Source organism: Lithobates pipiens, unplaced genomic scaffold (genome assembly GCF_037356315.1).
Source record: "Lithobates pipiens isolate NorthernLeopardFrog02 unplaced genomic scaffold, aLitPip1_a1.2 Scaffold_8, whole genome shotgun sequence".
Lineage (NCBI taxonomy): Eukaryota > Metazoa > Chordata > Amphibia > Anura > Ranidae > Lithobates > Lithobates pipiens.
Window position 1 is genome coordinate 410,753,941 of NW_027507903.1, and position 13,291 is coordinate 410,767,231.

Below are 13,291 nucleotides of genomic sequence, written 5' to 3' on the forward strand. Positions count from 1 at the left end.
ACTGTACCACAAGCTTACAAAAACGTTTGGCAGGTATAACAGTTCCCATATACAGTGCCTTGAAAAAGTATTCATACCCATTGAAATTTTCCACATTTTGTCATGTTACAACCAGAAACGTAAATGTATTTTATTGGGATATTATGCGATAGACCAACGTAAAGTGGCACATAATTGTGACGTGGAAGGAAAAGTATAAATGGTTTTCCAAATTATTTACAAATAAATATCTGAACAGTGTGGCATGCATTTGTATTCAGCCCCCTTTACTTTGATACCCCTAACTAAAATCTAGTGGAACCAATTGCCTTCATAAATCGCCCAATTAGTAATCCACCTGTGTGTAATTTGATATTAGTATAAACACAGGTGTTCTGTGAAGCCCTCAGAGGTTTGTTAGAGAACCTTAGTGAACAAACATCATCATGAAAGCCAAGGAAAACACCTGACATGGCTGTTCACCTAAACTGACAGGCCGGGCAAGGAGAGTATTAATCGGAGAAGCAGCCAAGAGGCCCAAGGTAATTCTGGAGGAGCTACAGAGATCCACAGCTCAGGTGGGAGAATCTATCCACAGGAAAACTATTAGTCGTGCACTCCACAAATCTGCCTTTATGGCTGCTATTTTTATTTATGGAAGAGTATAAAAATAATCAATCCATGCAAAAGGTATCTAATGTTATAAATATTGCAAATGTACACTAAAATATCATGGAATCTTTCAGTGCTTGCTGGGACTGTTAGTCCTCATCCTACTCTTTCTGGATTATCATTGGTCTTTTATATTATTGTTTTTTAGATGTATTAAGATTTACATGCACTGCACTCCTTTAATATTAAAGTGGTTGTAAACCCACTTTTTAGAATAAGGCTTACCTATAGGTAGTGGAAATATCTGCAAAACGTGTGCCGTTTAGGAGATATTTCACTTGTAGTCCGCCGAAAATTCCAAGGGCGCATGCTCGGGGAAGAAACAAAACGAAAGTGCTGTTTCTTCACTAGCCTGTGCCGTTAATCACGGCTCCCATGCGCATGCGCGGGAGTGAAGTCATGCGGCTTTGGCGAATCACAGAGCCGGAGTCTGCGGCCCAGAAGTAAGAGGGGCCAGAGGGTGGACGCTGAATATACAGGGAACATCGCTGTTTTTTTTTGCAGGTAAGTGGCACATAATGAGCTAGTATGCATCTTACTAATTATTTGCCTCACTGTTTCGTGTTGGTTATTATATTTCGTAATAAGTCTAGTAACTTGAGAATCAACCGATTTGGTCTTAATGGCAAAAAGAAGTTCATGTCTAGGATGGCTATTTCTCCTTTTTAAAGGCCTTTTTCAAGCACGTGCGTGAGTATCCCCTTTGTGGGAGTCTATCTCCAAGGGCATTGGCCTCCCGTAGGAAGCCTTCCTGACTAGAACAGTTCTGCTTCAATCTAAGATAATGGCTGAATGGTATTGAATATACAAGTGGTTGGGGGTGAAAGCTAGAGGCGTGAAGGACTGTATTCCCCACCGTAAGCTTATGATAAAGGCCGCTGGAAATGCTGCAATCATTATTTTTGGCAATGTAACATCCAGGAAGGTGATGTTAGTTTCACTGGATGATACAGTAAATTTTTGTTCTTAAGTTTAGCTGACAGAGGTGGAGGTGCCTCTTGGTGCCATGTTCATCAAATGAGACATCCAATTCTGTGATGTCATTGAAGTCAGACAGGTCCTGTTCATCCAATAAGGACAACAGGACGTCTAGATCTTTGTCCTTTTGTAAGATATTCTCCTACTTTTTGTTCCTAGAGTAGAGACTCTTAAGTAAAGTTTTCTTGCAAATAGATTCACATCCTTGATTGCCTCAAAGGCATCAAGGTTTGAATCAGGGCAGAAGCTAAGACCCTTAGATAATAGCTTATTTTCTGACATAGAGAGTGTGTAATCAGAAAGATTAATAATATTCATGTTATGAGAAGCCGTTTGAGGGTCGTCAAAGGGTACCAACTCTAAACTTCCAGGGTCCGAGCATGGCCTTGTGGAAAAAACCTGCTATCCCCCTGTCACTCCGTAACAATGCTACTAGTCATCTGAGTAGATGGCTGATTTGGTTTTGTCTGGGAATTTTATGGCTCCGCTGGTCATATAATTTTTGTTTATTCAGGTATGTTTGCACCATGGCTTTATTATGAAGTTCTTTCCCTTTCTTTTTTTTGGATGGGTGGAAGTGGCCATTTATTTATTATGGGAAACGATCTCATAATTCCATTATTGGTTGACTCAGGGTACAATGACAGACATATAGCTGACCATTGCTCACTGTGGGTATCGATATCACTACCCAATATGGTCAGACGTAAATGCTAGAAACTTGAGAGAGCAATTAAAATTCTTTATTCAGGACAACATTCATTCAGCTCCCCTAAATGTGGTTTGGGATGCAGCCAAGGCATTTATGAGAGGGCAATTTATTAGCACAATCAATTAAATCAAAACTAACATGAAAGCAAGGGAAATCGAGATCTGCAAGACACTTAAAGACTCTGAGGATAAATACCTTGCTAATCCTACGGAAGACACAAAGAGAGTTTGGTTAGGAGCACAATCTATGTTCAGACAACCGGCATTACAGTTGGCCGAAAAAAAGCGTTTTTTCCTACAACAGGAACATTTTGAGGAGGGGGAGGTTACTGGGCACATTCTGGCTATTCTAGCGTGTGCGCAGAGCTCCACTTCTGCAGTATGATTATTTAGGTATCCAAATACCCCCGGATGTTTCTCAATACTTATCCCTTAATTTGCTTCCTCTGCTTGCTAAATTTTGGGATAAAGCTAATGCCTGGTGTAAATTGCCCCTATCCATAGTAGGGAGAATTAATCTCCCTACTACTAATCCCCCTACTAAAAATGGTGTGGGCACCCCAATTACTATACCTTTTCAATAACTTCCCGGTCTGGATTCCTCAGCGCTGGTTTGATAGGATTGACTCCCAGTTTAGGGAACTAATATGGCGTAAAAAAACAGCAAGAATTAACTTATCGACATTGCAATATAATAAGGAAGAAGGGGGACTGGCGGTACCTCACTTCAGAACCTATTACCTTGCCTCACAGTTACAACAGTTGGGAGGATGCATTGGATCTGATCCGCAGGCTCCTCCATGTCATGGCCGGCAATGACACGTCGGCTCTGACATGCCTGGAGTCGGGCTATCCACACCTAGACCCGGGGGCTCCAACTATAGTCCTTTTAAAAACACTATGGTCTTATATTAAAAGGCTGCTGGGGTTACGAGGATATCTATCTCACACTCCCTTATGGCGAAACATGAACTATAAAGAATTGTACAAACTCAAAGGTTTTGGGAACTGGGAAAAGATGGGCATAAAATACATTATACAATGGGACTACCCTCAAATCATTCATGGAGTTACAATCAGAATTCAATATACCACGTACCAATTTCTACAAGTATTTACAACTGCGTCACACACTACAAACACAGTCAAGACACACAGAGTTTAGATTGGTAGACCACCCACTGATACAAGGAATCCTAATGGAAAGTGAAAAGAAGGGTATGATATCCAGAGATTACCACATGCTTCTTAACACAATCCAGGACCCAGCTGGTCTGCCATGCAGGCGTAAATGGGAGGGGGATGTGGGGGCCATGGATGGGGAGATGTGGAATCTTTGCCTCGCCTCCGCTCCCCTGGTCTCAGTATCCGATTTCAAAAACTATCCCATTTATACTTGCTACATCGGGCATACAGGACACCGACATGCCTCCACCAATGGGGTACACGTGACACACCTTTATGTCCAAAATGTCAAAGAGACAATGGTGACCTTTTACACATGCATTGGAGGTGCCCCAAGTTCTTCTGATATTGGAAGGAAGTCCTTGATACAATATTTCAAGTATACACTTTTGCCATTCCTCGAGACCCTAAGATATGCCTACTGGGTGCCCTGGATGAGGAGATGTTATCCCCCTTAATACACAGGGAAATTCTTTGCCTGTTATATATTGCTCGGAAACTAATTGCATGGCTTTGGATAACTCCCAGGGTCCCCACTAGGCGTCAATGGATTGAGCAGGTCAATAGAATGTTAATTAGAGAAAAACTGACATGCCAGCACAGAAATGCACCCCGTAAATATGATGCAATGTGGTGGGCCTGGCTGGAGGTACCTGGATTATCACCTCATCAATTAGTGAAGGATAGACTTTTACAAGGCTAACAACTAGAAAAAACTGCTTCACAAAAGCTGAAATAAATATCTGTGCAGTTAGGAAGCGAGATAGGATTCGTAAAATGGGCAGGTTGGGTAGAATGTTGGGGAATGGCTTTTCACCAGGGATCTTGGGACATGCAGAACCCATTCAAAATATTTAACCGTTTTACTATTCTTTATATGGAGCTTTTCGAAAACTTTGAATGGGTGTCTTCCTTTTATTCATTGTGCTTTTTCTTAAGCATAATTGCACATTATCTGTAAGTTTTGTCACAGATTTGCCATATATGATTCAATGCTTGACCAAATAACTTGTGCCAATAATTGCTTTTTCTATTATACTCTGTAATATCCTGTATGTCATGTATTTGACACAATGAACAAACAAAATAAAACTTTTTTTTTCTGATTTAAAAAAAAAAAAGTTGAGTCTGCAAAAGACTTAAGACTGGGGTGGAGGTTCACCTTCCAGCAGGACAAAGACCCTAAACATACAGCCAGAGCTACAATGGAATGGTTTATTCATGTGTTAGAATGGCCCAGCTAAAGTTCAGACCTAAATACAATTGAGAATCTGTGGCAAGACCTGAAAATTGCTGTTCACAGACACTCTCCATCCAATCTGACAGAGCTTGAGCTATTTTGCAAAAGAAGAATGGGCAAAAATGTCACTTTCTAGATGTGCAAAGCTGGTAGAGACATCCCCAAAAAGACTCGCAGCTGTAATTGCAGCAATAGGGGGGTTCTATAAAGTATTGACTATGAAGTATTGTCACTTTTTGTTTTTTTCTATCACATAAAATTCCAATAAAATACATTTACGTTTTTGGTTGTAACATGACAAAACGTGGAAAATTTCAAGGATATGAATACTTTTTCAAGGCACTGTATGCATTTCAATGATTTAATTGTCTGCAGTTAAGTTTTAAGTTTGCTTTCTGCAGCTATCCTTCTTTTAATGAGAAAACTAAACAGGCTATCTGAACAGGGGCACCACCACTTGTTAATAAGGCTAGGCTGTAAGCAATTGTAATACTATACAATAAAAACAGTAATCATCTGTGTTTTGCAGGTACTCCTGGCAGATTGGGAAATCCAGGAAAAGAGGGTGGTAAGGGTAAGCAGGGAGCCATTGGACGAGCTGGTCCACGAGGTCCAAAAGGTATTCGAGGTGATCCTGGGACAGCGGGGCAAACAGGAAATAAGGGACCAAAAGGAAAGAAAGGTGATATAGGGATGCCTGGACCATGTACTTGCGGCTCAAAAAAAGCAAAGTCAGCATTTTCTGTTGCTGTCACAAAAAGTTACCCCAGAGAACGGCTACCTATTAAGTTTGATAAAGTTCTTATGAATGAAGGAGGACACTACAATGCCACTAGTGGGAAATACATATGTAGCATACCTGGTACTTATTTCTTCACATACGACATCACCTTGGCAAACAAGCACTTGGCTATAGGACTAGTTCACAATGGCCAATACAAAATCAAGACTTTTGATGCCAACACTGGGAACCATGACATAGCATCAGGGTCTACCATTCTTCCCTTGAAAGCTGGAGATGAAGTGTGGCTACAGATTTTTTACTCTGAACAGAATGGACTTTTTTATGATCCATACTGGACAGACAGTTTATTTACAGGTTTCCTCATCTATCCAGAACAAGAATATATTGATGAAAAGAAGGATAATAAGAACATGATAAAGGAAACCACGGGTGTGAGTTGAACTACACAGAATAGACAGTCTTGCCATTGCAAATGCTTATTTTATTTTCTGTAAACAAACCGGGAGTTGTAAACTTTATGTTGATAGAAACATGTAGCAGTCAAGCTGTTTTCAAGTGTTCACTATGCTCAAGTTAAACAACAGTTAGTAAAGGCCATCTTTATCTTTAAGCGACAACAAAATTGAACTGTTTCATTTACAAGTTAGCAATAAGTAATTTAGAATTCCTTTAAAATAAATTGTAAATATGAATCATACTATTATATCCTCAACTTCTCTCTGTACTCTTGTTCATGTTTAAAGTGTATGTAAACCCTAGCGATGAACTTATTAAGCTGAAACTTCCTGTACTGTACTCTCTGCCTGTGACGTACTCTTTATCAGCTAGCATTGTTCCCAGCTCTCTATGAACTACAGACCACCCACTTGTCATGTTATGAAGAGGAAAGGGGGAGGTGTTTTGTAGTCCTATCCTAAGGAGACAAAGCTTCTCCTCAAGAGATAAGGTATGCTGAGTTACTTCTGTCACTCTAGAACACAAAGAGGGAGATTTACTAAAACTGGCGCCCAAGAATCTGGTGCAGGTATGCAGAACCAAATCGGCTTCTAGGTTTACGCTCACATTGGAGGAGAGTTTGAAATGGTGCAAGTTCAGCTGAACTCACACAAATTTCAAACCCGCATTTCATTTAGACGGCGATTTGAAAAACAGCTCTGCAGGGTAATGCACAATTGTCTATTAACCGCTTTACCCCCAGAAGATTTGGCTGTTGAATGACCAGGTTTTTTTGGGGGATTTGGCACTGTGTCGCTTTAACTGACAAGCACGCAGTTGTGTGGTGCTCCACCCAAACAAAATTGATGTCCTTTTTCCCCCAACAAATAGAGCTTTCTTTTGGCGGTATTTGATCACCTCTGCAGTTTTTATTTTTTGCGCTATAAACAAAAAAGAGCAACAATTTTGAAAAAAAAAGCACAATATTTTGTACTTTTTGCTATAATAAACATCCTAATTTTTTTTTAAAAAAGCTATTTTTTTTCTCAGTTTAGGCCGATATGTATTCCTCTACATATTTTTGGTAATAAAAATCGTAATAAGTGTAAATTGATTGATTTGTGAAAAAATTATAGTGTCTAAAAAATAGGAGATAAATAATAATAATAAAAATGCTATAAATCTATTTTTTTTACTAGTAATGGCGGCGATTTGCAATTTTTATCGGGACTGAGACATTATGCCAGACACATCGGACACTTTTGACACATTTTTGGGACCATTGGCAATTATACAGAGGTCAGTGCTATAAAAATGCATCGATTACTGTAAAAATGTCACTGGAAGGGAAGGGGTTAAACACTAGGGGGTGATCAAAGGGTTAACTGTGTTCCCTCTCTGTGTTCTAACTGAAGGGGGAGATGACAGATAGCTGTTCATACTCTGTATGAACAGACGATCAGTCTCTTCTCCCCTCAGAGAACCAGAAACTGTGTTATTACACACACAGATCCCGGTTCTCAGTGTGTCCTGAGCGATCGTGGGAGACGGCGGCCATTGAGACTGCCGGGCACGAGCAGCGGGCACGCGAGCCCCTAGTGGCCACAGGGCGAAGAGATGTTACATAATGTCGTTTCGCCCAGCCGTGCCATTCTACCGCTGTAAAACGGCAGCAGCTGGTCAACAAGTGGTTAAAATTACCCCCAAAGTCGCCAAAAGTAGCGCAAGAACTACTTTTGGAAATCGTTGTGGCGCTGCAAAGTTGGCGTTGCACCGATTCTGATGGTACCGTTGCAGGCAACAGGCTGCGATTTGACTTGTCAAATCGCCCTGATGTGAAAGGGGGCTTAATGTCAAACCTTAATTGAACAAGCTAAAGTTACTAGGCAATTGGTTACTATGCACAGCTGTACCACATTCTGTGTGCAACCGTTTTAGTAAATCTCTCCCAAAGTGTTACTAACAGGATTACCAGGTAAAAAAATAAAGCAGCAGCCGCATTTAATAATATTCACTACAATATATTTTTTGTTCTTGGGTTTAGGTACATTGAAACAATATCTTAGACAACCAAGGCGAGCTGCCAAACTGGCAATTGCACCTTTCTTGCAATTTATCTTCCTCACAAAACGCTGAAAAGCAAACATACAGTAAGTTATAAAAATAACCCACTTAAAACCTGCCCCGCTTCCAGCTTTACTATGTATCCTTTTGCACAATCACATAGTCAGCAGCACAATAAATAGTTGGCTATGGCAGCCTATTAGCTTTCAGCAGGAGCGTGGGTAAGTTGATATCCAAGTTTCTACTGACTGAACCCTCTTGAAAGATCTCAACTTCATACTGTGACCATTAACTCCATGGTAGTAGGCATTTCCATGGCTCACATGTGATACAAAATGGACAGTACTGCATTTGTGACAAGTAAGGCAAATGCTCTAGCCAGGGCCATCTTTAAGGCAGAGCAAAAGGGGCAGCTGTCCTGGGCCTTGTCATTGTTGTGGGGCCCAAAGCAGCTGGCTCATACTTGCCAACTATCCCAGTTTAAATTCCCTTGAAGTTTTAGTCCCTTGCCATGTCCCGATATCTCAGTGTGAAGTGCTGCTAATAATTCTGCCCAGCTCTGCCCTATTGTGTACAGATGACTAACCTGCAGACCCTGTGTTTACAAGTAAATAACTGGCATATGTAAATAACTGCATCAGGCGGCATAGATATGCAAATAAAGGAGGCATTCATATGTATATCATGCCCCCTGCAGTGAGATGATGTGCTGTAACCTCTAGCAACCTATCAGTGAGCGGTATTACTGTACAGTAATCTCTAGCTACTAATCGACAAGCAGAAATCATGTGCTGTAACTTCTAGCAACTAATCAGTGAGCCGTAATGTGTGATGTAACCTCTAGCAACCAGTCAGTAAGGGTAATGATACACTGTAACCTCTGGCAACCAATCGCAATCCCTTGCTGATATGATAAATTCAGTTTACTGTAAGTCTAGCTGCTATTTATTGTGTGTCTCAGAGCATGTGGAGAGCGAAACTGTATGGGGGGGGGCGCAAGAAAATGTTTGCCCAGGATTCAATCAATTTTAAAGACGGCCCTGGCTCTAGCATATGTAGCCGCTGCTGGATGTGAATACTGTACATCAGAACATCGGTGGACAGCCAGGGTTTCCATCAAACTGTCTTGGTCCTGTACATTGACCCAGGGCTATAACTGACCCTAATCGCATGGCTGAATAAGGCTTTACAGAATCTCTTTAACTTACCACAGGTGGCCAACACTATAATCAGCTATAAGGAGGTTACAGAACAAGAACACAGAACAAATTTTCCATATGCTCACAGGATGGGTGAACTAAGGCTGTTTTAGCAGGGACTAGACGAGATTCGATCCATTTATGGGCAGGCTGGTTTTACTGAAGTCAGTCCATCAATCTTTGTCAGATTTTTTTTTTTTTTATGTGATCATGAATTAATGCTGCCATCAGTACTCATTGTGTTCTGCCATCAGAGAAGGCTCCCCACCAGTAGAATAGGGCTGTGGGAGGGATTCTCCCCCCCCCCCCCCATCAACTCACGGTGGAAGGAAAGAAAATTGTATAAACAACGGGCTGCTTAAAACATGAGGATAAATGGTGACACAGTTCTGTTAAAATTAATGAGAATTTGCAAATGCTATAACAGCATTATTTATAGAAAGAATACGACGGTAAATAAGCATAATAAAAGTAGCACAAAATAAAATATATGAAAAAAGTGTAACTTACCTGTATATAAAAACTTTACTTCAGAATTCTATATCTGCCTAAGGCCTCAAATTTGATTGCTCACCAATTACCAATGCCAGTATTTTATCCAAAGGCTGCAGAGAACCCTCAGTGATTGGATGAGAGACTGCCCACATGACTTTGGCAGGTCATGTCACTGGGCTGTCCTCCGGGCACTTTTAATTGAAGGTCACAGGGCTTCACTTACATCTGTAACACACACCAGTGTGCTTTATAAATCTCCCTTTTATTTTTTTGGTTTAACAAGGATTTTGATAACCAGTGGCTTTGTAAGTAGGGTCCAGAGTCACTGTTAAACCAATAAAAAATAAATAAATCTTGACTTTGCTGGTTACTTTTTAGTTGCAGTAACCATGCAAGGGTGGTTTCTTTTTTCATAAATGTCATAGTATTTCTCCTTGGTCAGTACCATCAAATCCCCCATTCACACGGTCGGACATTCCGACCACAAAATCCGTCAGAATTTTTTCGATGAATTTTGGCCGAAACTTGTCTTGCATACACAAGTTGTCGGAAAATCCGATCGCTAGGAACGAGGTGACGTACAAAACGTACAACGGGACTATGTAGAGGCCAGTAGCCAATAGCTTTCATCTAAAAAAAAAATTCTAAGCATGCGTTGGCATTCTCTACACACGATCGGAAAAAGTCTGATCGGATTTTGTTGTCGGAAAATTTTAGATCCATCGCTCAAACTTTTTCCTTCGGATATTCCGACAGAAAAAGTCCAATAGAGCCCACACATGATCGGATTTTCTGACAACAAAATCCGATTGGACTATTTCCGTCGGAATTTCCGAACGTGTGTATGGGGCAAAACATTTAACCTTAGAGGCACAGAACAAGACTTTAGAATGTTAAGGCTTTCTTTAAAATGTACAGTCTAAAAGCCCAAGAACAAAAACGTAATATATTGCCGCTTACCAATCATTTGTAGTGGTGACTACATTCCTTTTTCTTCAGGTTATTTTCTCCCATTATTATCTGGTGATCCTGCCAGTAACATACTAGCTGCCCTTGGGTGGCAAGGCTTTACCACCTTACTGTATCTATGAAGGAGCAGCGATGCCACCTTAGAACAGGAAGCGTGTTAGAATTAAGTTATGGAGAGGCGGAGAGGGTGAGGAGTTCCGTAGTTAACAGAGGTAACCTGGGCATGGCTGATAATAGTGCCCGAGTTAATTGTAAAGAGCATATATGACAGCACTAGATTTCTGATAATATCAACAGGTATTTTTTATTTTTGCACTTACTGAACAAAACACTTTTAAATGGTATATTTAACAGGCCAAAAGTGGAGCAAATAAGAGAAGCTCATTAGGATTTACGCATCCTTTAAAAAAGGTAAGGTAAGGTTGGGTTAGTGTTACGGTCAGGAATTAGAGGGTTTAGTTTAGGTTTTTAAGGGTGGGGATGAAGCTAATTTCTGGGGAAAGTAAAAATTCCCCTTGAAGTGAGGCTGCCCCTACACTACAAGATTTAAATGCTCCTTTAGGTCTACAGCTCAGGGAAAAACTGTTTTACTTACTCGATCCTCTGCTCCCCTTACAGCTAGTGCTCACCTCTACTGCCCCATGCTATGGACTGTTCCTTAGCATCCCTAGGTCCAATGCAGTGCTATGGGCTTTGTATTGTACTTGGTGACATCAGAGGACCTGTGTCAGCTGGAGAATAGGGAAGATAAGGCTGTGAAGACCAGTCTAGCAGTATAGGAGGGAGCATGCAGGAGCCAAGCATCAAGTACACACAAGTGCTTTTTTCCGGTCTCCTAGACCTAACACACTTAGGGGGAGAACATCACTGAAAGGCGAATATTTACTTCCTAATTATGAGTACTAATTGCATTTATTTTTGTTAGACCCCTTTCACACTGAGGCAGTTTTCAGGTGTTTTAGCGCTAAAAATAGCATCTGAAAAGCACCTGAAAACTGCCTCTCATGCCTCCCCAGTATGAAAGCCCGAGTGCTTTCACACTGGGGCTGTGCTCTTGCAAGACAGGAAAAAAAACAGGTCTTACACTGCCCTGCCCATTGCAATGAATGGGCAGCGCTTCCGAAGCGCCGCAACATGGACACTTTTTAACCTCTTAGTTAGTAAGGTTGAATAAAGACACCAGTCCATCCAGTTCAACCTGAGTGAGTGTCCACAATTGGCCCTATCCCTGTACATTGAACACTCACAGGAGCCCACAATCCATGTTCCCCATCGATATACTAAGGCCAATTTTGGACAGAAGCCAATTAACCTACCTGCATGTCTTTGGAGTGTGGGAGGAAACGGGAGTACCCAGAGGAAACCCACGTAGGCACAGGGAGAACATACAAACTCCAGGCAGGTAGTGTCGTTTTACTGCTAGGCGAGAGTGTTAACCACTACACCATTGTGCCGCCTCTTCGGCCACTAGCGGGGGTTAAATCCTTAACCACTTCACTACCCAGCTATAGTCATGATGTCTGCAGATGGGATATCCCATCCTGGGCGGGTGTAATATGACGTCCTCGGCTTCCCAGTGGTATAGGGGGGTGTGCGGCTGCCTCGTCACAGAGGAGCTGATGCTCGTGCCCAGCGGCCGCGATGTCTGCCGGGTACCCGCGATCGCTCATGACAGAGCAGGAATGTGGATTTGTGTGTGTAAACAGATCCATGTCCTGTCAGGGGAGAGGAGACAGATCATGTGTTCCTAGTATATATGAACACTGATCAGTCTCCTCCCCAAGTCAGTCCCATCCCCCCCCCGTTAGAATCACTCCCTAGGTAACATGGTTAAACCCCTTGATCGCCCCCTAGTGTTAACTCCTTCCCTGCCAGTGACATTTATACAGTAATCAGTGCATTTTTATAGCACTGATCGCTGTATAAATGTCACTGGTCCCAAAAGTGTCCGATCTGTCCACCGTAACGTCACAGTCATGATAAAAATCGCAGATCGCCCGCCATTACTAGTAAAAAAAAAATAATAATAAAAATGCCATAAATCAATAACCTATTTTGTAGGTGCTATAAAACTTTTGCGCAAACCAATCAATATACGCTTATTGCAATTTTTTACCAAAAATATGTAGGAGGACTTTTTTGGGGGATATTATAGCAAAAAGTAAAAAAAATAAAATGTTTTTTTTTTTTTTTTTTTCTCGAAATTCTCACTCTTTTTTTGTTTATAGCGAAAAAAATAAAAAACCACAGAGGCGATCAAATACCACCAAAAGAAAGCTCTATTTGTGGGAGGAAAAAACTATATGCGATTATGATGCCATTTGTAGACAATGTAAAAGTCTGATGAAGAAATATTTTAACTGCAGCATATTATGAAAGCAATTTTGCTTGTGACCAGCATAAATTAATTTGTATGAACTGGAAACATTTTTAACTATGTACAGTACATAAATATTACTATAATATGATTCTAATTATAACAAAGTTTATTAAAAAATACCAGATGATCATGTCTATTCATTCAATAAATGACATTAATTTCAGTGTAATAATCATTTAATTAAAGGCTTGGTGTTAAGCAATAAAAAAAAAAAAAAAAAAAAAAAAAGGATCAACAGT

The 13,291-nt window shown here is 40.8% G+C and overlaps 1 protein-coding gene across 1 annotated transcript in view; it reads left to right on the forward strand.

The window, feature by feature from the left end:
• C1QTNF2 (C1q and TNF related 2) overlaps window positions 1-13,280 on the forward strand; it is a 73,839-nt gene extending 60,559 nt beyond the window's left edge. The window contains exon 3 of the mRNA XM_077474128.1: window positions 5,295-13,280. Coding sequence (XP_077330254.1) covers window positions 5,295-5,950 — 656 coding nt within the window. The 3' untranslated portion in view covers window positions 5,951-13,280. The remainder of the gene's footprint in view (window positions 1-5,294) is intronic.
• The last annotated feature ends 11 nt before the right edge of the window (window positions 13,281-13,291 follow it).